At 35.0% G+C, this 24,936-nt stretch overlaps 3 protein-coding genes across 8 annotated transcripts; 2 read left to right on the plus strand and 1 right to left on the minus strand.

Moving 5' to 3' along the window:
- Nucleotides 1-1,649: 1,649 nt before the first annotated feature.
- Nucleotides 1,650-4,056, plus strand: LOC120772044. 2 transcript variants are annotated; one of them, XM_040100416.1, is made up of 3 exons: nt 1,650-1,733; nt 3,006-3,223; nt 3,822-4,056. In XM_040100416.1, the coding sequence occupies exons 1-3, from the start codon at nt 1,689-1,691 to the stop codon at nt 4,018-4,020; spliced, it is 462 nt and encodes a 153-aa protein (XP_039956350.1). In that variant the 5' UTR covers nt 1,650-1,688; the 3' UTR covers nt 4,021-4,056. The 2 variants fall into 2 exon arrangements, with proteins under 2 accessions (XP_039956350.1, XP_039956351.1); XM_040100417.1 differs by having other exon boundaries at nt 3,012-3,223.
- Nucleotides 4,057-4,677: 621 nt separating this feature from the next.
- Nucleotides 4,678-22,353, minus strand: LOC120770177 (dnaJ homolog subfamily C member 13). Of its 5 annotated transcripts, none has more exons than XM_040097394.1 (28): nt 22,262-22,353; nt 21,522-21,832; nt 21,321-21,461; nt 21,025-21,169; nt 20,520-20,718; nt 19,933-20,437; nt 18,719-18,897; nt 18,444-18,651; nt 17,966-18,376; nt 17,757-17,906; nt 15,582-15,773; nt 15,395-15,514; nt 14,782-14,870; nt 14,545-14,713; nt 13,659-14,426; nt 13,366-13,595; nt 11,629-12,089; nt 11,189-11,565; nt 10,444-11,124; nt 10,202-10,377; nt 9,609-10,131; nt 9,216-9,539; nt 8,985-9,154; nt 8,678-8,885; nt 7,114-7,281; nt 6,903-7,025; nt 5,868-6,126; nt 4,678-5,789 (listed from the first exon to the last, which is right to left on the minus strand). In XM_040097394.1, the coding sequence occupies exons 2-28, from the start codon at nt 21,711-21,713 to the stop codon at nt 5,671-5,673; spliced, it is 7,287 nt and encodes a 2,428-aa protein (XP_039953328.1). In that variant the 5' UTR covers nt 21,714-21,832; nt 22,262-22,353; the 3' UTR covers nt 4,678-5,670. The 5 variants fall into 5 exon arrangements, with proteins under 5 accessions (XP_039953328.1, XP_039953325.1, XP_039953326.1 ...); XM_040097391.1 differs by having other exon boundaries at nt 20,520-20,721; XM_040097392.1 differs by lacking the exon at nt 22,262-22,353 and adding an exon at nt 21,965-22,135 and having other exon boundaries at nt 20,520-20,721.
- Nucleotides 22,354-22,723: 370 nt separating this feature from the next.
- Nucleotides 22,724-24,524, plus strand: LOC120772566 (cyclin-dependent kinase 5 homolog). Its single transcript, XM_040101253.1, has 4 exons — nt 22,724-23,007; nt 23,068-23,335; nt 23,402-23,686; nt 23,751-24,524. The coding sequence occupies exons 1-4, from the start codon at nt 22,840-22,842 to the stop codon at nt 23,909-23,911; spliced, it is 882 nt and encodes a 293-aa protein (XP_039957187.1). The 5' UTR covers nt 22,724-22,839; the 3' UTR covers nt 23,912-24,524.
- Nucleotides 24,525-24,936: the final 412 nt, after the last annotated feature.

Below are 24,936 nucleotides of genomic sequence, written 5' to 3' on the forward strand. Positions count from 1 at the left end.
TTGCGCTGCTTTTGATTTTCTCCTCTATTTTTGCTATATTCTCTCGAATTCGTCTTTCTGGATGTCAATTGGCACCATACTTGCTTTACATGTCGTATTTTCCAAGTGCTCCTTGAGTTTGAGTCTCAAGTCCACTATGACACCCAGATACTTCAACTGTGGCTGTGTAATCTCACATTCTCTTATGGTGAGCGATATCTTTTCTTAGATTTTCGTGGAGCTTATGAGCAAAACCTCTTTTTTCTGCTCAGCCAGCTTTAGACTCATGGTAGCCAACCGTCGGGGCAAACTATTTATGCAGTCATTACATTTGATGCGGAGATCATCCAGATGTTTAGCCACTGCTACATACCACTATGAGGTCATCCTGAATAAAGCGACTGCAAGGAGCCTTTTGTATTTTTGAATAGTATTATTCTAGCCCTTTTTGCCATAAGAATTCATAAAATGCAAAAAAATATTGAAATGACTCAATACTATTAGGGTGCGCCTTACAGAAGTTAAGAAACTTAAGCTAAACTTATGGAGACTTAAAATATTTAATTAATAATATTATGTATATATTTATTCAATAAATACCGAATTTTTGCTTGCAGTGGATAGGTATAAATTTCGTTTCTATAGGAGAAAGTAAAAATAACTTGAACTTTGATCCCTGAATCACACATCTCACTTAAGATCACCGTTTTGGAGCGACTAAGCAGGAAAACAAAAATTTTTCAGCTCTTTACATTGCTTACTTTGGCTGCAGTAGCCGCTAGGTAGATAGAGTGTCTGTCTAATGACGCACCTAGATGTTTAGAAGGCCCATTGTGATACCACTCTCCCATCTGTTGACTCCTCTCTTAACAACCCCGTGCACGAGAGAAACTCTCGCCCAATAAATGCTATTATTTTCTATATAGAGCCTTATAACCGCATGGACGATGTTTAATTGTCTGCTCCTCGTCTACGTTCTGACAGCTTCTACAATAGTCGTTATTTGGCGTTACAATACAATAGTCGTTTGCCTGCTCGTCTCGCAAGGCAGGAATTGATTCCACTGAGACTGAGATTTTTGTTTGCCAAAAAAAAAAAATTTATCAGAGAATTTGTTCGCAAATTCCTGTCCAAAAACAATAATGTAATTATGCCCCGGGCTCCATATTTGCCAGATATGACTTTTTCCTATTTTCAAAAATCAAGTTCGCCTTAAAGACTATCGTTTTACAAGCATATATATGACATTAAAAGCGTATTACTTAAAGCGCGAAAAGAAACTCGAGTTTAAGAAGTGTTGTGACGATACTCAGAAGCGCTGTCATAAAGGCATAATATCTTATGGGTACCGTTTTGAAGCCGACAACGTTGATGTAGGCAAATGAGTAAATATTAAGAAAAAAACAGGCAAATTTTCGTTATTTATGAAAACACCCCGTAACTGCTTACCAATTTAAAAAATTTTAATATCGTACACATTGTAATCCCCCAATTCCAATTGGATATCATTCGAAATTTTGTTTTTCAACTGGTTATATTCGATCAAGTTTTTGTTTACTTTTTCTTTCAGTTAGCATTTCAAACTGAACAGATTTGTTATATTATTTTTTTAATACATATATATTGTTTTTGTATATTTATTTTTTAATTTCTAAAGACTCTTTATTCAATATTTTTTAACGGTTTTCGGATCTTTTAATGCAACGAAAATGTATCGGAAAATTTGGCACAAACCTCTGCATCGTCGAAAGATTGTGAGTACTGAAAATGTATGCATGTAAATAAAGCCAATCTATTTTTTCAGCAAACCGAAGAGCGGGTCCGCAATTATTTTTGGTGCCACATTGCCGACATGTAAAGACTGATCCATTTGAGGTTCTCTATTAAAAAAAAAACACAGAAACTTCAAATTTAATGGTGAAAATTGATTATCATTCGAAAGAACATTCTTTGGCATTTATTTATTTTTTGAGGATTATCTTTTTCAAATGTTGGCCGCGTCTACGTCTCAGATGGTCCATCTGTTGAGTCCAGTTTTCGATGACTCGTTCGAGCATTTCGACTGGTACCTGCGAATGACACATGTAACGTTTTACTCCAAGGCCTGAATCGAAGCGGGATCGTCCGCATACACTTTAGACTTTACATATATCCACAGGAAAAAGTCTAACGGTATTATATAACATAATCTTGGTGGCCAAACGACCGGCACAAAAAGTGAAATTTTCTGCTCACTGAAGTGTTCTCTCAATAAATTTTTTGATTGATGCGATGTGTGGGAAGTGGCGCCGTCTTGTTGAAACCAAATGTCGCCGAGATCACGAGCTTCAATTTCAGGTCTAAAATAGTCGGTTATCATGGCGCGATAACGGTCACCATTGACGGTTACGTTGTCATGGACATAATTTTTTAAGAAATATGAGCCGATGATTCCACCGGCCCACAAACCGTTGTTTTTTCTGGATGAAACGGCAGCTCTTGAATCTCTTCAGGTTGCTCTTCGTTCCAAATGCGGCAATTTTGCTTGTTTACATACCGATTGAGCCAGAAATAGGTCTCATCGCTGAAAAAGATTTAGATCGAAAACGTCAGATCTTCCCGGAACTTTGCAAGAGCTCATACAGCGAAGCTCAAACTGTATTTTGTATGCTTTCAATTTAAGATCTTGACGTAAAATGCGCCAAGTCATCCCGTACGTATGTAAGTCCGAGATGCTGCGAACGGCGCCGAACTGACACTCTACGGTCTTCGTGTACGCTCTCAGTTACGACTGATTTTCTTCGCTGCGTGCTGGAAGTGGTATATTAACCAATAATGAATGATCTGCTAAAAAGAGAGTATTGAAAAAAGGACCTCTACTTGAATCACTCGGTATATATTCCTGTAGTCAATTAACATAATGAGAGCCATTACATAGTTGTCTTTGCTTACAACATATATTTTATAATTAATATTCTTAAACATTTTATTATTATTTTATATAGTATTATTAATGTCAAATTTTTTTCATTGCTTTTACTTTCAAGAAACAGTGGAGGCAGCTGCCGTTCTTTAGCAAAATTATTTACTACCAACAGCCCTTTATCGATCATTTGGTTAACACTTGGCTGGAGCCATTACCTTTTCCGACAATACTCAAGGTGTTGGTCACCTTCATTTTGGCAATATTCATCCTGCTACCGATCTTATATCCAGCGGTCATATTCATTTGGTCCTACGCTGAAGTGCAGTATATCATCGAAAAGTGAGTATAACAATCTGTAATGTTTACAGTGAAAACACTTAATACTTAACCTTAACACTCTTTCACTTTTTCAACTTGCACCGAATATGGTTGAAATCGGTGGAGCCAGTCCGCGGATATATGTTATTTTACTTATATGTGGACGGTCGTCCAATTCTGATACCAGCTCCTATTAAGCTCTCTTGTACCATCCCGATTTCATTCAATTTCGCAGTCAAAAAATTTTATCTGAGCAATATCAGGATTTGCTTGATTTGACTGTAGTGGTTTTGGAGATTTGTACATTGCACCTTTTCATACCAAATGTGATTCATTATACCAAATAACAGTCTTATAGTTATATTTTTGTGGAATTTAGTTATGGCACTTTATAACTATTTCAATAATTGCGTTTCTTTGGGCCGATTCTACCCACCTGCAATACCAACTTTTTATGGTGTCATAAAATATGTATACCAAGTTTCATCAAGATATTTTACTCAACGGCACAGACGGACGAACAAATAAACCACCTTTATTCTGAAACTTTCAAAAGAACACAGAATACCGCACTTTTATTTTTAAGCGAGACAAAATCATTGATAACTGCATGTTTCAGCCACTACGACATCGCCTTCCCGGATAAACTGAATGTGCTCGGCTATCTGCACCGCCTCTACACCTTTCGCATTGCCAATGAAAAATACAATCTCTTTCTGGTGTTGTATTTGGAGCGCTGGCGCATAGTGGGCACGGCGATCGCCTCAACAATTGACTATATACGGCTGGCGCTGTGTCTGGTCTTCACCACGCAATAAAGAAACTACTTTATTTTATATTACTGGCTATAAAAAAAACAATTAAAAAATGAAGTAAAAAAATAAAGAAAATGAAATATAAAACAAATATAAAAAAAATAAACAAAATATTTAAAAAAAAAAAAAAATAAAATATATAAAAAATATTTTAAAAAAAAAAATAAAAAAATATAAATTTAAAAAATATAAAAAATATTAAAAAAAAAAAATATATAAAAATTTAAATAAAAATATAAAAAATATAAAAAAAAATAAAAAAATTAAAAAAAAAATAAAAAAAAATAAAAAAAATAAAAAAATAAAAAAAATTAAAAAAATTAAAAAAAATTTAAAAATAAGAAAATAAACAAAAATTAAAATAATATAAAAAATAAAAATAAAAAAAAAAAATTAATAATTAAAATAAATAAAAGGTATAAAACCAAAAAAAAAAAGTTGAAATTAAAAATGAATAAAAATAAAAAAAAATAAAAAAAAAATTAAAAAAAAAAAAAAAAACAAAAAAATAAAAAATAAAAAAAATTAAAAACAAAATTTAAAATTACAAATAATATAATAAACAAAAAAAATTTAAAATTACAAATTATATAATAAATAAATTAAATTATAGCAATGTCTCAAAGTTGCGCGGAAATTTCGAAAATTTCAAACGGCAAATTCTCGCACATTCATTCAAATCGAATCAGTTTTTATTAAGATTTCTCTGTATCACTTTAAGATAGATATATTTATATATAATATATATGTATGTACAATATATATTTCTATGCTGTATGTGTATTGAAATTCTTTTATTTCTTTTTTGTTTTTATTTTTTTGTTTGTAAACTTTATAATCTACAAATATAAAAACTCCATGTATTTTAAGGATGCATCGCTTTCACTGCGTGTGTGTGGGTTGGTGTGGTTGTTTACATACATATGTGTATGCGTTTTGTGTGCTTAAAAGTGGTGAGAATCGTTTTCAGGAATTCATACATGTTTTATATATCGCCAGCGCAATCGGATTTGGGAGCATGCCAGCTGCTGCCGCAGCTTGAATTTTGCTCATCGAAACACCAACGAAATCTTTGTAAATTAAACATGCAATATTTGGTGTTAAACACGGTGAATTCATTTAGTAAATATACACTAATTTAAGGAAACATTTTTTATATTCTTAATTTTGAAAATACTTTCTTCACATCATTTCGCTTTGCGTTCGCTTCTTTGCTGATATTCACATTAACATAATAATACCAAAAAATAAGTAGTACTAGCAGTAATAATAGTAATAATAATAATAATAATAATAGTAATAAAAAATCAATAAACAAGTAAATAATCAATGATGCCAAGACGCTTTGATTTCTTGATGATTGAGTGCATTTCAGTTAAAATTGGTATGTGCGGCGTCATTTGTTTTTGTTTTTTTTGTTTTGTTTTGCTTTCGTATTCATTTATATTGGTTGTTTGCTCTTTTTGTTTTTGTTTGTGCCTACGCTATGTTATGCACCAATCGAAAGGTAATCGCATCGTTTATTTCCAGCGTTCACGCTCAATTAAAGCCTTTTAACAATACTGACCAGTTTGCCAGTTGTTGTTACTACGCACTGGGTGGCAACAAAAGTTACAGCATGTAAAACGTTACTGTCACAGCATGCACGGTATATTAATCTATGGCCGGTCGTGCGGATGGGTCGTCACGATCCATGGGTGGCGGTGAGGTGAGTACGTCCACGCTTTGCGCTGGGCCTTGCGTCAAATAGCCAGCGGTGGGATTTATGCCTGCAAAAATGTAAAAATAAAATTAAAAGTAATAGTATATAACAAACAGTATAAAACAACAACAAATAAATGTGTATGTACCGGTCAGATAGCCTCTGATGTTGGTATCTGTTATGAAGAGATCGTGTCGTTGATCTTTGTACTCGGCCCATATGGGATGTTTCAGCAAGATTTGTGTGACGCGTTCACCGTAATTAAGATTGTGGGTCATGCCCTTGAGTGCAGCGACAATTTGCGCTTTCACCGCCGACGCATTGTCCACATACTCTAGGCGACTGTCCAGTAGACCCAACAAGTATGGCACCAAATTTACTTCGAGCGATTGACTAATGAGTGAATCCTGCAATGAAAATATGAAAAAAATAGATAAAAAAAATTTCAAAAATAAAAATTAAAAAAAAAACACAAATACATATATCATAAAAATAAAATAAATACCAAAGTAATCAAAAAACATAAAAATGTAATAAATTAAAATTTTAATGAAATTGAAATATATGAAAAATATATACACGCATACATATGTATGTACATACATACATATACAAAAAACGAGAAAGAATTATCAGATTATATACAAAAATAACAAAAAATGTATATGCATATGTACATATGTATGTATGTTAAAAAAATACATAAAAAAGTAAAAAAAAAAATAAAAATAAAAAAATATCAACAAGTAAAAAGTATATCAAAAAATATGTAAAATGAAATAAAAAAATTTTAAAAATTTAAAACCCGAAAAAAATATCAAAAAATATATATCAATCAAATAAAACATATAAAAAAATAAAATAAATATCAACCAACAAAATGAATACCAAAAAATATAAACCTTAAATAAATTTATATCAAAAAAACAAAAAAGAAAATCTCAAAAACTAAAAAAAAATAATTGCATACATAAAAAAAATTTATGTATACATATATATAAAAAAAATATCAAAACAAAAAGAATTATCAAAAAACTACATAAAAATGTTTAAAAAGAAATAAAAAAATAAAAAACAATATAAAAATATCAAAAAAATATACATATATACATACATACATATGTATATATCAAAAAAATAAAAAAATCGAATAATACTAATTAATTTGTTCTTAAACACTCACATGTTGATATTTGAACAGGCGACTGAGCGTCTCACAGGCTTTCTCAATGCAATCACGATGCTGTTCCATGCATTTCTTCAGCGGATGTATGCATTCGGTTTGCGAAACAGCGCTAACGCAGAACTGTATTGGGAGTTATTTAAATGATATAAATTTAAATTATTATTTTACAGAACATGTAATTTATTAAAACTAAGTTCGGAATACTCACCTCCGATAGTGACAGCTGGTGCAATACTGATAGTGTACTCTTCGGTTGCACGGACAGCAAATTGAAAAGCTTCGGTATGTGCCCCAAAACGGGTATATCGTCGGCTAGATTCGGTTGTGAACGCAATAACTCCACTAAAGCTGTCGTTGATAGCTCCAAAACGTCTTTCTGTTGTTAGTGGAAAGAAAATATACACATTTGAATATAAACCAGAGGCTTTAAAGAATAAAAATACAAAAAATTCGATTTATAAAAAAATATAGAAGTAAAAATATTAACTTAATGACCAAATACCAGCCAATCAAATGCATACATAAAGAAAATGCGGCTAAACCGGAAGCGTTAGAAATTTAATTTGGGAAACGAGAGTGCCAGTACACCAGCTTTTTATAAGATCTGCCAAGTATTTTATGGTTTACGGAAATGTACCAGAAATTATGATTAATTGCGCCCATTTCTTAAGGTTCGCAATGCTAGAGATACTCCCCAAACAATGAAAAACTTCTTCACAAATACAAAAGATGGCTTACTGATGGTTAAGTATGCCATACATATACGTATCCGTGCTAAATTTCTTAAAGATATCTCGAGGGGCAGACAGATGGTCGTTCCCACGACTGTCAAGTCTAAGTAACTAGAATGGACCCGGATTTTTATTCGGCCCAGGACTGTCAACTTTGCACCATTCCTTAAAAGAACTCCAAGAATGTTTTCTGTCCCTACAACAACAACCACGGTCGTGGCTCAGCTCATCTTGCTGATAATTTATATAGGGTTCCCGACGTTTCCTCTCCTGTATAATAGATTATAAGACCCTACCTAACGAAAAAAGCGCTTTAAGCCTACCATAAATTTCATGAGAGGCCTATGGTCAATTTCGGTTATGCCTTCTGGTCTTGCAGAGGCTGGGGATGCTGCAATGGAGAAGAAAGTGTTTCCACTTCACCCTCTTCAATATAAATTTGATAACTAGCGTCTGACAAAATTTATAGCCTTACCGTATGAAAGCCCTTTGGGTAGTGTGCAGTAGGAACCCCCATGAACACGTCAAGTTGAACTTTGCTAAAGACACCTAGTTTAGTATATCTCCTGCGTTCTACTACCTTTCTCAGCATATAAAACTATCAGTCAGTTTTTAGTTATGCTATGCCTAAAACATCTTTCTAGGAGTCAAAGGACGTACAATAAGTAGTTTGGTTCTAACCATTAAGGAACAAAAAGTTGATACGAATAAGGAGTATTGCTGAAAATAATATAGTAGAGTGTTGGACTTGTACGATGTATTGCTCTGAGCCATGGGTTTCATAGGTTTCTAGATAAGAGCAAGTACTGTTAGAAATTCAGTAATATTATTTTAAAAGTATTTGAAGATTATAGGATTAAAATTGAAGGATTTAAATATCATTTGAACACCAAAACAGAAAATTTAATACAAAAGTGAATTAAAATGTAGCGGTTTCCGAAAATTTTCTACACTACAATCTAAATTTACAATAAACACAATACTCTAAAATATACATATGTCCAAAAGTGACCATAACCTATAAATATATAAATAGGTTACCTCTGTAGAGCTTTTGCTGATTTGCTCCACAACGAAATCCAGTAAATCCGCCAAAAATTGTTTCGGCTTACGCAAAGTCCACGCCGGATTACTGACGAATAAACGCAAATAAACACCAGCAACAACAATTTCATTCGAAACGATATCTTTGAGCACTTCAGGATCCTTCCACAGATGTTTGTCGGTGATCTTTTGCGCTCTATAGAAGCTGTTTGGGTAAACAAATAATGAGGGAGAGTAAGAGAAAAAGAGAGGATACTTTTAATAAAAAAACAAAATTTAAATGATAACAGTTACACATGCATACCTCTCACACGTATCCGCCACAGCATCACAAACTATCGCTCTCGTCTTATCATTCCATATCAATTCCGGATGCTCGTGTATTGATTCGAATAATTGCACTGAAGTTTGCGGCGATTCAACCATTGCGTCAACGAAGAGCGGCGGCAGGAATTTCGAAACGGTAATGCGTACCTGTAATGGCGTTAACGGTATACTGAATGGAGTTCTAACTTAATGACTAAATAATACATACCTTCGGCCCACTTAACCGATCCGCCGTCATTTTGGCCAATATTTCGGCGCACACCTCACGTATCAGCGGATTGCGTGAATTACAGAACATATCGAGCAAGTAAATGACGGCGCCCTTGTTTTGCGCCTCCTTGATCATTTCCTGTACATTCATGAGCCCAGACAGGGTTTCGAGCACTTTCACTTGGCTGCTGCGCAAATCGGGATCTTTAAGCGCAACCAAAAATTGGCCGAGCAACTCACAGGCGGCAATTTCCGAAACGCATTCCTTATTGCGTGAAACCAATGCGACCACTTCGAGCGCCACTGTCTTGACGGCAGTGTTCTAAGTGAGAGAGAGAGAGATAGAGGGTGAGATTTACTCGCTTTTAGTGAAATAAATTCAAAAGCTTACCTCATTGAATAAATTATGCGCCAAGAAACCGAAGATCATATTGAAACTGCCGATGCATTGTATCTCCACCTCGGCGTTGCATTTGATGACGGCCATTAGCGCCTGCAGCACCATTATCACATGTTCCTGGAGTGCACCGTCATTCGCAAAATCATATCTGTATTGCTGTTGCATTTGTTGTTGTTCGAGTAGTGCGCTCGCTTCGATTTTATTGCGTATCTTCGAGCGATTGTAGGCGTTCAGGACTTCATCGAAGGTTTTGCCAGTTTTGGCCGGTTGCAGCTGTGGGTGATTCGGTGCCAGTGTCGGTGTGAGTATGCCATCTTGACCGATGTTATTCGACGTCATCGAGGTGGGAGTGGTAACGATCTTTACACCGCTGCTGTTGTTGGTGGACAAGTAGTGATATGCTTGCTTGAGATACTCCAGCAGGTCCATAATAAACTGTTTCGGTTTAGCTATGGGGAATGTTGGCATCTCATTGTAGATGCGTATGTAGACGCCACCAATTTGTAGTTCATTTCTGTGCGGTGAAAGCGAAATGTAAAGATTTACTAATTAACTGTAAATATAAGTTGAGTTTGAGCGCTTACTTGCTAACGTCATATTGGAATTCGGACACTAAATTATACACCTCAGCGACGTCCTCGAATGTCTCCTTCGTAGCAGTGGCCCTTTGTGTCTCCAAGAAGTCAACCAATTGCGCACGCGTGCCGTTATCCCATATCAGGTAGGGATTACGCGTATTTGAAGTAAGTACTTTTAGAATCTGTAAACAAGAATTTAAAAAAGAAATTTAATAACTGTATATTATTGCACTGCTGTGTCGGCTTACTTCGTTGCTGCGTTCTCTGGGCAACCTATTCGCTATGTACGGCGTGAGCAGGCGATCCAGCACCTGTTTCACGATTGTATTCTTCGCTTCGGACACTACAGTATACTTCGGTAGCTGCGAGTCGTTCGGCTTTTTCGCGTTGCCATTGCCATTCGTCTCGCCATTTTCCTCCTTCTCGTTGGACGATGCATTCGAAATGACATCCGATTTGTTACTAGCATTGGAATCACGCTTGGCAACCAATGTCCTCGCCTCTGTATCGGTAGTACCGCCAGTAGTTATGGCCAATTGTTTGTTAGTGTTCTGCAGTGGATTCTGTGCGTTTTTCGTGTACGCCGACGCTGAGGGCGAAGCAATTGCTGCATTCGCCTTAATCGCTTTGGGACCGGTGGTTGGTGAGGCATCACCGCTGCCATTGTCGGTGCCATTCGCCGCCTTATGCAAATCCAAACCGTAGCCGGCAAGCGCGATGCAGGCGAGCACAGCCATTTTCGCTAGATTGTTGGCCACCTGTTGCTGATTGGTTTTGTCGCTGGCCTGCACGCCGCTCTCGTCCAGCGTGTAATCGTAATCGAACCAGAAGAGCAGCAATGACCACAGCACGCCGTTGCGCACAAGATTGCATTGCAGTTCGTAGTTGTTGGCCGCCATGCTGGTCACCAGACTAACCGAGAGCGTGTGCTAAGAGGGGAGAAATGCTTTTTAATGCTTCAAAAGTAATTTGGCAGGTCACTCTGTCACTTACCTTAAAGTACACTACGCGACAGACGTCGGAGAGCAATTGCGGCAATGTTATAATCTTTTGTTTACATTTCTCAAAGTTGCAGGCGACCTCGAAGCAACGTGTCACATTCGAAATAACTTGATAGTGCAGCGCATCGGGTTTAGAATCGGCACCCAAAATGGACACACAACGTGTGTAGGCCTCTAAAAGCGCCTCGATGCCCTCTTCGCGACGCAGCTCTTCCGCATTCAAGGCCGAGCAATGCACCGTGTGATAACAAAGCTCGGAGGCAGCCGACAATAGCTGTACTTCCTTCGAGAATAAATCATCGTCGCGTGTCTCCAAGCGTATGGTCTTGATTAACTGCGGATAGCCGGCGTATTTGTAGGGACGCAACACTGTAAGGAAGTAAAAGAAAATATTATATAACAAATATTTGCCGTTAATCATCTGCAGCTCACCGTCTGGATAACGCTCGAAGAGTATGCTTTGTGTGCGCAGCACGAGTACTATGTTTTTAGGATCTGGCCCACCTGAGGACCACACTGAACGCGAGCACAAGAACTCATACGCCTGATTGACTTTCTCGAACACTTCACGTCCATTTGGATTCTTGTCCGGATGATACATTTGCGCCAAACGGTAGTAACTCTTGCGTATCATCGATTCATCGGGCTTGGGTGTCTTGGTCAAGTCGATGCCGAGATCTTGGTACGCCTGCTGTACAGTCATTTGTGGTGGTTTCTTCTCGACTTCCTTGCGCCAAGCATCCAATGTGTGTTTCAACAGTTGAACTGGATCGGCAATGGGCCAGTTGGGGAATTTTTGTGTGTCGCATAAATGGCGCAAATAATAGATGTGACAGAAGAGTTCATTTTCGAGCTGTGGATAACTGATGGCCGGTATGGCGAGGTAGGGATAGCTGAAATACATTAGAAATTAAATATATCATTGCTCTTTCAATGAAAAAATATATATTTTACCCGGTAAAGCAAAACTTTTAAAAAATAATCTACAACAACAAAAACAGAAATCATTTCAAGTAGTACAAAATTCAAACTCCGTCCACCGGATTAGCATACCCACCTGAGAAAATAGGAAGTATGAGAAAGATGTGGGGGTAACTGTGAGACCACTTCAAAGCAGTGCTTGTCAACGACCGTACACCTGAGGCCAAGTTGAAAAGGAGAGACGGTCATTATTTTCAAGTCTTTACAATGTGGAATCTACTTCGACTACCAGGACAAGTGCACAGTTGTCACAAGACTTTGTACCGACATATTCAGTCGATTCGACGGCGAATCAAAACAAAAAACGACCTAATTTAGAGAGGAAAACTAGCAAAAATAATAACCTCGGCTGCACCGACGCTATAATACCCTTCACCGGTGCATTTCCTATAGCAATCTGAATACGTAACAGGGCTAGCGGTAGAGAATTTAGGTTCTTAAAAGAACATGTGTCTGAACACTCGAATATCCTCACACACTTTAACTTCATACAGGATCACTTAGATCATGGAGTATCCAAACCAAATACTGGCGGCTCTTTCTCTGTCCATATACCGACGAACGAGCTATGAGTGGGAAAAAGCCGTCGGAGGAGAGGGACAGTGAGCTTCTTTACGGATGGTTCAAAGCTTGGGGGGAAGGTTGGTGGAGAGGTTTACTGTCAGGAGCTCTCTATCAACTCCAGCTTCAGACTTCCTGACTATTGCAGTGTTTTCCAAACCGAAGTAACAGTAGATCTGCTGCTCGGGAGGTTATAAAGTTGATGAGCTAGCAAGGAAATGCACCCTAGAACCGCTATCAGTAGAATAGGAGCGAGTCGGTGCTCCCGTATTCTCTTGTGTTTTACTACTAGATAGCGCTGGGCCAGTTGGATCTAAGCGTTTTGCTAATTTATAAGTTCGAACACAAGAGATCTTCGATCAGCCATGTATCCTAACCTGATTGAGTTAAATGAGGAGGTTTACTCTGCAGACTTCCAGATATCGTACTTTTTGAACTGGTTCAAGAAGTTGGAGTATTACTATATTGAGAAATAAATCTTGATTTTTTTAATTTTTCGTTTTTATTTTATTAACTTTATAATTATCGGGACGCCCTAGTTTGTTGAGAATATATATAGCTTATAGTATACTTTCAGTTGTTGTCAGTCATTAGTGGGGGTAACGTTAAACAATAATTATAACTTACCGCGCCATTGTGTGCCCCTTCAAGCGTGGCGTGAAATCAGCGATGTGTGCGGAGATCTTTTCAATCAACAAACGACGCATTTCTGAACTCCAAATGGCCTCTGGCGTATCGAATTCACCTAAAAATATTTCCGCAAACTTCTCAGCGCTGTAGTTTTCCAAAAAGCACACCATGGCCTCTGGCAACAGTTGACCCAAAATGCTGCGATGCATTATGCCGGATTGTGATGTCTAAGAAATAGAAACTCATTAAACTTATTAACCTAAAGTGTACTTCATGCTGCGTTAGTTCACCTCATCACTGCGGAAACCCTGCTTCATGTGTGTCATCTTTAGGAACTTTGTGATCGGCAGTATATTGCTACCCGTGTACATGAGCATAAAGTAAAATACACCGGTCAAATAGACCTTCGGCATTTCGGGATTGTCTTCCATAATGTGACACAACAGTGTGGCAACGCGTTCCAACAAGCCGGGATCGTGTGTGAGACACACCTGCACGATGTGGGGCAGACAAACGAATTCGGATAGTTTGCGTGACAATTTCGGTCCCGGTATAAGTACGGCAGTGCCGTTTTGTGTGCGACTTGGAAAGAAGCTGGTGCATTTTATGAGTATATCGAGCAGTTTGGAGGACAATTCGGTCTCATTGTAGATCGGCGTACCCTTGGCGATAAGGCACCATTTTAATTGCGGTATTTGTTGTAGCGAACGCCAACCATCCATACCGATGGCCCAGCAACGGGTTTTCGGTGTTATCACACCCTTTTGCCAGAGTTCCTTCAATTCGGAATATGTTATGGGACCTTGGCGTTCCGGTTTTTGGCCCTCCTTTTCAATATTATAATACCAATCTTTCTCCTCGTATGCCTCCATATTAGGACCAGCCTCTATGACATTGGTTTTCGTATTCGGCTGTGCACGTCCCTTATGTAGATGTGCCAGCGTGATGAGGTCAACAAGGCACTGCACGTGATCGACAAGTGGACGGCAATTGGATTTCTCCAGCACCAGGCAGGATATCAGATTGATGAGTGCATCACGCAGTGATGGTGAGAGGCACTAGATAAAAAAATGATACATACAAAATCATTTATTAAAAAATATAAACAAAATCATTTATTTAAAAAAAATTATTAAACAAAAGTAAAGAATTAAGTTTGTGTTGGTAAATACATACACGATCAGTTAACTGCAAGATATAGGACATATCGCTGAAACGACCGATTTCCTTGTGGTAACGCCGATAAACCTTCGCTAACGCTTGTAGTGACACCACCGTTAATTGATCATCGTTGACACGCTGCCGACAGAGCACACGACGGTAGAGCGCATTAAACAACTCGATTCTGAAAAAGAAATTAAAGTTGTAAAAATGTTGCGGAAGTACAGTTATTGCAGTTTCGAAAATGCTTACGGATCTTTTACGAGATTTTGCGGCCAATCGTCTTTCTCCAAAATTAGGCGTATATAATAGTCACCAATTTGGATTTCATCGGCCAAACACTGCAAAAAAAATATGTTGTATTTTTAGATTAGTTTTGAGTTAGTTAGGTTTTAAAAAATCTGCCTCCACTAAGGTTTACGTTTTGTTTTTAAAAATTGAGAATTTTGGAATGATAACAATTGTTAAAGTTTGAAACGTATTTTTGCGCCAAAATGTATGCTATGTAATTTTTTATTCAAAATTCTACATTTTGGCACAGTTGAAATAACCGAAATGGACTCAAATTTTTATAAGGTCATGGACTGTCGACTCGAGAGCAGTCCCCAAAATTACTTCGAGACATGTTTTCGGCCGTCACGACAACAACATTTATATGAGTTATTGCCCGATCAAGCCCTACGAGCTCAGCATGTTCTCCAAAACTATTTAATAACTTTTTTTAGTGAAACAGCATTAAAAATTAGTTAATATGAAAACCCAAACGATAACCCCTTTTTATGCGGTTCGTTCCCATAATTATAAATTGAAATGTGGGTTATAGAGTTTCACGATTCTGTGCACTGAGAGTACAAATTTTATGTACCTGATAAGTAACCTCGAACTCTTGATAATTCCACGCCACGATCATATTGCCAGCCAAGTCTCGGTCATTCATAAATTGCCGCAACTCATTTTCAAGACAAATACGCAACTCCTCACGGGTCTGTAAGAAAATTCAATGCATTTTTTTCATGTGCGATATGCAAAGAGTGCCTACGGACTAAACTAACCTTATGGTTCCATATTAAGTTCGGCAAACTGTGATCTTTGGCGAAGTTGTAGAAGAAATAGGGTAAATTTAAAATAGCGTCCTCTTTTTTCTTGCGCTGACGTCGATTCCGTAATACCACTGGGCGATTTTTCATAGCTTGAGCAGCGGAGTCCTGTTGTTCTATGAGGTTCATACCCCAATGCTTGATATCCTGTGGGGGAGAAAAAAATTTTAGATACTTAGTGCGAAATGAATTCTTAAAATCATAAAAAATAAAAATAAAGAGTTTAACTGTTTGAGCTTTTTGAATCCATACAGTCAGAATTATATTAATACTTTTTAAAAATACTATGCTTCGGTATAAAATAACAGTGTGGCAGCGTAGAGTTCGCTAATAAAAAATTAAGTCAAGTTTTAACGGGACTTTACTATAAGGAATAACAGTTTTCAAATAAAGTTATGCACGCATGAGGTTTATGAGCTAGGAATACTGTTATAATCGAATATTCCGTTCACACGACAGGCGGGTCTTACGTAAGGCTGTTAACTCGGAAGCATTCCACAAAATTATTCGGGAAATATTTTTTACCGTTACAACAATAAGAACCGGATATCGAAAAAATATGTTAACAAAAAATTAAAAAAAAATTAAAAAAAATAGATATACATACATATGTAACATATTTTTTCGATATTCGGAAAAATATACATATGTATGTAAGCATATGTATGTATGTACATACATATATAAAATATTTAAAAAAAAATTAAAAAAACGTTTAAATATAACAAAAAGTATAGAAAAATTAAAAAAATATATATATTTAAAAAAATTAAAAGAAAAAATAAAAAAATATATGTATATAAAAAATATTGTAAAAATTATAGAAAATATAAAAAATAAAAATAAAAATAAAAAAAATAAAAAAAAAAAAATAAAAAATAAAAAATTAAAAAATACATATAAAAAAATTAAAAAACACATATATAAAAAATGCAAATTAGATACGGATAAATATCGGAATATTAGGACAAATTGGTTTGATATATATACATACATACATATGTATGTATACGCTCCAAACGCTTTGTCACCCTATGGGGTAAGGCACTTTAAGGTTTGAGTAACAAAAAGGACAAAAATCTGTCCGAGTGAGATCCATCGATTTTGGATCAACACTAAGTATATATTCTGATAGTAAAGTACGCTAATTGGTCCCCTGATGTTTATATTTTTAGATTTATTCGGACGAAGTTCTCGACTCTTATATACAATACACACATTTTTACGGTTATAAAACGAGGATTACGAAACCGCATCAGTATATTTAATTTAATTTTTCATACCTAAAGTCATGTAATGGGATTTCCATAAGCATACTTGTCTCATTTTAACACTTAGCAGATTGTTTTCTCTAACGGTTATTGCATATACATATGTACATATTGTTTTGCTGATAACCTTTCAGCAAAGGTCAAAATAAGGTTACTAACATATTATTGTAACCAAGAAACCAAATCCACAAAACTAAATTATAATTACTGCTAAAATTTAAGTGCGACTGAATATAACTGTTACTGCTTACAATTATGTAAAACAAATAACATAACCTTGAATTCAATACAAGAAAGCGGTATCACCAACAATTATTCTAATGTCACTTGATCATGCAAGCCTGTTTGTTTTATGACAGTTGTTTGTTCGATTCGTCACTCTCAAATTTTTAATTAATTCAAACAGTTAAGATAGGTTATTTAGATGAGAATTGCATGCGACCTTAAGTTTATTGTGCTCTCTCCTAAATCAAAAAGTCTCACCTAGCCCTAGCATATTGATAAAGTTCGATATACTGCTAGATGCTAGTGAGGCGATGTGATCCCTGTTTGGAAACATAGATCCCAGCGCCTTTATCCTGCGTCTGTAGACTGCTATGCAGTCAATTAGCAGGTTTTCTAGAATTTCAGGCTCCCTGTTGCAAGAAGCTAGGCCAATGTTACATAAATGCTTCTTCAGCTTGCAGTAGATCAAAACAGCTATAATAACTTATTATATTAAGAGCCGTTTTCACAATGTTTGGTTAGCAGCCAGTACTGGTCACTTAACTAAGACTCCTTCTTTCGTTAAAGAACCTCTTTTTTAACCTGAACTTAACACACAATGAGAAAACAGCCCTAAGCATACTAAATTACATACATGTAAATGTTTCTCTATAATATTCCTCCTATTTCTATTGGAATGTTGTATTGCCAGTTTCAGATTATCGCGGAAATTCAATTTATCATCCTCCACATCAGTCTTTGGTACGCTCTCCTCGCTCTCCAGGAACATTAGCAAACCAGCAGGCTAAAGGCCAAACACAATTATAGTATATACATAAATACACTGCTTTCAAAAAAACTTACAAATATGCGTCTCAACAATTCCAGTGCTTCCTCGTTGTCCGTAATCCACAAACCAATTAAATGGCGCGATAACTGACGATGAGTCGCTAAAGTTGGATCATTGGTTGGTGTATATAGGGCAACAAGTAGATGTCGACATAATGCTGCTTCATCCAAAGCTAGCGACTGCATCTGTTGGGCCACATGCAGTTCACCCTCTTCGATAATGGCGCGCAAAACAAGACCAGCACCCTTCACAATGGCCAACGAGGGATGCTGAAAGAGTTTATATAAATAACGACCACGTTCGGCAACTAATTCCAGCAAAATATCGAATTGTTTGCCATCTGTCGTTTCGCTGTAAGGCACACAGAGGGCGAATGTGAGGAAATCCAACATGGCGGATAGCACCAGCGCGCCACTGCCGTGACTCTGTAAATAATTGCGCAGGTTAAGTTATAATTTAAATATGAATTTATTTATGTGTGTCTTCACATACCACATGTGTTGTCCACATGTTCAGCAATGTTTCCAGAAATGACTTTGACGATAATATGGATGATTTATTTAATTGCTCTTGTTTCAGGTCATGATCGGCATTCACTGAATGCATGAGTGAATTTATCATATCGATGGCGGAGTATGTAACTGCCAAGTCTTTACGACGCAGAGCAGCAACAATTTTCGTGCCAATAATTTCACGAAAACTGCAAAATATTAAAAGTTATGCTCAATTAATGTATTGTATATAATAAAACGTGAGATAATGCTCACCCGGGTAAGTTTGTAAATGCGCCATAGCCCACTTTGCTAGCTAGCAAGCGTGTGAGTGCGTGAAAAATTGCTTCAATTTCGAGATTGTTCAGTTGTGCAGTTGGATTGTCGAGCTCCTTTTGTGCCAAAGCTTGCAGTGCACTCAAGATGAGTTTCTCTTTGTTCTCCGCAAAGAGGCTCTATTAAAATAAATACATATATTTACCATTTTAAGATATATTAAAAATAACTTTAAAAAAATGTTAAAATATGAAAAGAATGTAAAAAAATTAAAAAAAAAATTTAAATAAATTTTAAAAAGAAAAAAGTAAAAAAATGTGTTAAATAAAAAAGTGTAAAAAAATTATAAAAAAAAATTTTAAAAGAGTAAAAACAAAAAAAATCGTAAAAAACATGTATCCAAAAATTAAAAAATATTAAAATGCATATAAAAAAATTTCAAAAAATATAACAAAATTAAAAAATTAAAGAAAAAATATAAAACAAAATTAAAAATATATCAAAAATATTTAAAAAATTAATAATTATAAAAAATTATATATAAAATAAATATTAAAAAATAACTAAAACACATAAAAATAAATGAAAAAAAAAAATTTAAATTAAAAAAAAAATTAAAAAAAATATTAAAAATAATAATAATTATTATAAAAAAATATATGTATGTATGTATGTATGTATAATAAAATAAATTGAAAAAAATAAAAATAAATAAAGCACATAAAAAAGTATATAAAAAAATTTATAAAAATTAAAAATAAATATAAAAAAAATGTAAAACAAAATTAAAAATATATATCAAAAAAATATGTAAAAACATTAATAATTATAAAAAATTATATATAAAATAAATAAAAAAAATATTAAAAAATAAATAAAACACATAAAAATAAACGAAAAAATATTTTAAGATTAAAATAAAAATAAAAATAAAATAAAAAAAATATAAAAAATATATCAAAAAAATAAAAATTATAAAAATATAGGTATGTACATATGTATGTATATGAGTAAATTAAAAAATAAATAAAACACATCAATATATTTTAAAATTAAAAATAAATAAAAAAATGTTATTTAAAAATATATCAAAAATATTTAAAAAATTAAAATAAATAAAAAACATAACAATAAACGAAAAGAAAATATTTTAAAGAATTAAAACACAAAATCTGAATATTTTTATTCACAAAGCACATTCCACATTCACTTACATCTTGCGTAACACTGTAGTTAAGACCACTGTGTGGTATGTTGGCGTTAAAACGTTCGAGTACTTCGAAGCGTTTCGTTGGATTTTGTACATTGTTGATGATCAAGCGCAGTAAATTCGCCTCAGTTTCCTCATCGACGGAACAACTAAATGGTACATACCGTTTACCGCGCGGTGTATTGCTTATGCGTACATGTACATCCTTGTTGCCACTCGAACGCACTGCATCCAAAAGTGTGGCCAGCAGTGAATCGCGATCATTGGTCAAATACTGACGCAATATGCCATTTTTATATTCTATAAAAAAGCGTTGCAAATTGTCTTTATCGCGTACCAATGCAAACACATCGGCTAGCAAACGTAGCGTGCAGACGCTATATGTCTGGGGATCGCGTTCCAACAGTGTTGCTTCCGTTAGGCAAAGTATGCGCTTCACTGGATCCGGATGACGTGGTGTTATCTTTTGCACGGTGAATTCGGTCATAGATGTTTGATACTGATCACCGCTGTTTGGCAAATATTTATATTAAATAATTACATATAAGTATGTAAATAAATAAGTGCAGATGTGCAAATATATATGTATACCTATATTCACCGAAACGTTGACGTTCGAATTGCTCGAGTGTTATTTGGCTTTTGAGTATTTTCGTTTCAATACCGAGAAACTGCACCGAACGCTGAGCTATATTCTGCACAATTTCATGATGATTCAATGCACGAAAGAGATGTAAACGACTGAAGCCACCATGGGCCATAACAATGCCTCCATCGTAGTCGGAAATGCCTACTTATATCGTAGAGACAAGTTTTTCAAATTAAATTGGGTAAGAAAAATTTGTTTTAGAATAAATTTAATATTAATTAAAAGCAAGAACAACTTTAAATGGTTAGTAAAAGTTCCAGTGAAAAATTAAAATCCAAAACAATCTTTTGTGGGTACGTGCATTCGTCACTAAATTGTTAGTTTTAAATTATATTCCGTTATGTTCAAAATGTCTTCAATTTAAACTCGATGCAATTTGGTTAATTTGGCCGATTGCAGGCAAACTCAATATTTATGTTTATGTGATAACTAAGGAACTATTAGTACCTATTATGCCCTCTATGTCTTTGTACATATAACTTGTGAGCACTTCGTTTGTTGTTGGATCCAATTGATCTAATGAGCACGGTGTGACTTCAAGCATTGTGGGTAAACTGACACCAGACCAATGATATTTATAAGCAGGGAAACGCTGCAATGCATAGTGTAAACAAAGTTTTAAATAAAAAAAATAACAAACAAATAAACAACGCACCTACACACACATACATATAATATAAATAATTACGTATAGGCGTATTAGCTAAGCACTACGGAAACAAATGTATTAATATCGGACTTACTTGTGAATTTTTAGGCTTATCAGCAAACTCTTTGTAATACTTCAAAATCGAACAGAGTATGTCATTACGATATTCTGATGAAAGTTTTATAGAATCGACGCGTTTCTCTTTTTTAATAGTCAGCACAAATTCATTTGGTATCTGCAAAGCATATAATAGTACAAGTAAATAATAAATCACACATCAAGCAAAATGACTCACATTTGTTGCTTTACTCGGTGCCGCCGAAACGATGTCTGAATATGTCCAACGATTTGTTAGATCTAATTTATCTGGATTATATGTGGAAATTCCAGCAGTACCAATAGCTAAAATACGTTTATATTTGCCCTTCCATGAATGCTTTGTCACCAGAAAACATTCAAGGTCCACATTATCCTTTGGCGGCACCATGGCGGAAGTATTTAAAGTTAAACTCTATACTGTACAATGCTTTTAGAGGCAAGACTGGCAACCGTGTTGTTTGTGTACACTGCCTCACAATGTTCAATTGATAATTAAATGATGACCTTCTGAAAAATAGAACAGAACGTAGAAAGTGATTACCAAAGCAACATTCAACCGCAGAAAGCTTAGTAATGATTTTTTGTTTTTATCAATGTTGACTAATAGTCGAAAATATTGCAATTGTTTTTTTCTTTTACGAATTTTGGGCGCCCTTAATTGTTTTTTCTTTTTACGGTTTGATTGGCACTTATCAGTAATTGCGAAGACCACTGGACTCAAGAGTACACGAATATCGCGATACTTCAAAAAGGGGAGTAAATGCCAATGAAGCGAGTTAACTTTAGTAACAGCGGCAGAAATAAATGCGATTGCGTTGTTGACAACGTCGAAGAGCCAACAAGACAGCGCCATCGACTGCGACAACCGCAATGAAAGCAGAGCAACAGCGCCCCGCACTGGGGCTAATGACTTTCATTTATCCGTGTTTTACTCACTTTTCTTTTTTGTTAAAACATTTTCTACGTTTGTGCGATGAGCACAAATATTAATTTGATATATTTTTTATTATTTTTACGGGATAATGTTTAAAATTAATGTACATCTGATTGGATTTTTTTGCAAATTAAACTCTCTAGTCACAACAGAATTTTTCCAATTGACATTTATGATGACAATAGTGCGAATATGTTGCGAAAGATAAGCGATAAAATACACACAGCTGTTGGCTGCTTTACAACACTGTTTTAATTTGATTTGATGCAGAATTAAATATAATTTACTGTACAAATTATAAACACATATTTATAATGAATTATAAATTTTCTTTTTCATGCAGACTATAAATAAACAATAAAATTGTGTTTTTGCGTTGTCAATTAAACGAATTTATCAAAATCAAATCAAATTGTTTTACCACACTGACATCCCTTATCACTTTTTAGAACTCATGATATTTGTTTTGACAATCAACACTTGAAACCGAGTTCTAAAAAATTTGCACTATTCTTGTCAAAATCATAAGCGTTAAATTAAGTTATCAAGTGGTTTATTTTGTGCGTGTTGTCTAAACAAAATGCAAAAATATGAAAAATTGGAAAAAATCGGTGAGGGTACTTACGGTACCGTATTTAAAGGACGTAACCGTGAGACCATGGAAATTGTGGCATTGAAACGTGTCCGTTTGGACGAAGACGACGAGGGAGTGCCTAGTTCCGCACTTAGAGAAATTTGCCTTTTGAAGGTGTGTGGAAAGGGATTTTGTGCATTTTTTTAATTAATAAAACGAAGATTATACATTTAGGAGCTGAAACATAAAAACATTGTACGCCTCTACGATGTGTTACACTCGGACAAGAAGCTAACGTTAGTTTTTGAGCATTGTGATCAGGATCTGAAGAAATATTTTGATAGCTTAAATGGAGAAATCGATATGGCAGTTTGCCGCAGCTTTATGTTACAACTGTTGCGTGGGCTCGCTTTCTGTCATAGTCACAATGTACTCCACCGGGACTTGAAGCCACAGAATTTATTGATCAACAAAAATGGCGAGCTAAAATTAGCAGATTTCGGTAAAACTACTGCAATAAATACCCAAAGTACACATATTAAGGTTAATTATTTTATTACAATAACAGGTCTGGCTCGTGCGTTTGGTATCCCCGTAAAGTGTTATTCCGCTGAAGTAGTCACACTGTGGTATAGACCACCAGATGTACTCTTTGGTGCGAAATTATATACAACCAGTATTGATATGTGGTCGGCAGGTTGTATATTTGCTGAACTTGCCGATGCTGGTCGACCGTTATTTCCAGGATCAGATGTTTTGGATCAACTGATGAAGATCTTCCGTGTGCTTGGCACTCCCACAGAAGAGACTTGGCCTGGTGTTACTCACTTGGCTGATTATGTGGCGCTTCCATGTAAGTGTTATTATTTTATTGTTGAAAATTATTTCATTTATAATAATCTGTTAAATTATTAAAGCATTTCCGCCTATCACATCCTGGAGTCAAATAGTACCCCGTCTTAATTCTAAAGGTCGAGATTTATTACAAAAACTATTGGTTTGTAGGCCAAATCAACGTATTAGTGCGGAACAGGCTATGCAACATCCATATTTTACTGAAAGTTCGTCAAATCATTAATAATATTTAAAATACTATTAAGCATATTTACGTTATTTACTTACGTTGCTGTAACCGCTTCTAATTGGCAAAACAAAATTATTTAGCAATAATGAATATTTATAAGAATATGGGGAGCGGAAGCATCCTTCGCCCGATTGTGCGCTGGTAGCTATTAACTTTTAAGATAATTTCTATAAATCAAAATGGTTGAACGAAAAAGCCGTCTGAAATGTACGTATTAATATAACATATAGTTCAGTACTTAATATTTATTTATTTATATTGTGTTTAAAGAATTGTTCTATTTTGTGTAACCAATATACGAGACTGTAAATGTTTATGCAGTGCTGATATTGCAATCAGCTTTAATGTTAAATTATCCATTGTATATTTTTAAGTTCCCTTCTAAAGCAGCAGTGAGCCATTTAAGAATTGTGAATTCGTTTAGAATATAGCGTAGTGATTCAATTACTAATATTATACTTAAATTATAAGCGATTTTGCCATTATACCTCCTCTCCATCGGGAGCGTTTACAATTTTTGTAACAAAGAAAGAAAATATTCTCTGAGATACATACCATAGAGAGATACTGTCCCAATTACATTTAAATAAAAATAAGAACCGCCAAATACTTTTTCTATTCACAAAACAAACGTCAAGTATTCTTTGACAACTGATACGGTTGTGTTGTTATCGTAATGAACATTTGGTCAAAGGTCGCTAATAACGTTTAAGTCATGCATATTCTGGTTTTTGATAAATAACTGATTTTAAAAAGGAGTAAATCGTAAACTTGAATATTTAAAAATATTTTTTAAGCAAAAGCTTAAAACACAAATTTTTGAATAGAGAGAGATTGTGAAGTTGCTGTTTTTATATTAGGGTGTTGACATCGATTTCATTGGACTTAAAAGTAACGGCAACCCTAATTTCCCTTTCCTTTGTTTTGATCTGCTCTTCCACATTGTTTTTGACATTACACATCTTGTGATTTGGCGCGTAAATGTGATTTTGCTTGCTAATTGCCTGCTCATTTTTCGT

Source organism: Bactrocera tryoni, chromosome 3, assembly GCF_016617805.1.
Source record: "Bactrocera tryoni isolate S06 chromosome 3, CSIRO_BtryS06_freeze2, whole genome shotgun sequence".
Classification (NCBI taxonomy): Eukaryota; Metazoa; Arthropoda; class Insecta; order Diptera; family Tephritidae; genus Bactrocera; species Bactrocera tryoni.

Bases quoted from the DNA above. Each gene is read 5' to 3' on its own strand.
- LOC120770177 (XM_040097391.1), bottom strand. From the start codon at position 21,713: ATGGTGCCGCCAAAGGATAATGTGGACCTTGAATGTTTTCTGGTGACA. The intron at 20,722-21,024 runs GTACTAATAGTT...CTACGATATAAG, and splicing joins AGACATAGAGGGCATAATAG to TAGGCATTTCCGACTACGAT. The intron at 10,132-10,201 runs GTAAGCGCTCAA...TTCACCGCACAG, and splicing joins TTCCAATATGACGTTAGCAA to AAATGAACTACAAATTGGTG.
- LOC120772044 (XM_040100416.1), top strand. From the start codon at position 1,689: ATGTATCGGAAAATTTGGCACAAACCTCTGCATCGTCGAAAGATT. The intron at 1,734-3,005 runs GTGAGTACTGAA...TTTACTTTCAAG, and splicing joins CTCTGCATCGTCGAAAGATT to AAACAGTGGAGGCAGCTGCC. The intron at 3,224-3,821 runs GTGAGTATAACA...TGCATGTTTCAG, and splicing joins GTGCAGTATATCATCGAAAA to CCACTACGACATCGCCTTCC.
- LOC120772566 (XM_040101253.1), top strand. From the start codon at position 22,840: ATGCAAAAATATGAAAAATTGGAAAAAATCGGTGAGGGTACTTACGGT. The intron at 23,336-23,401 runs GTAAAACTACTG...TTACAATAACAG, and splicing joins GCTAAAATTAGCAGATTTCG to GTCTGGCTCGTGCGTTTGGT. The intron at 23,687-23,750 runs GTAAGTGTTATT...AAATTATTAAAG, and splicing joins TGATTATGTGGCGCTTCCAT to CATTTCCGCCTATCACATCC.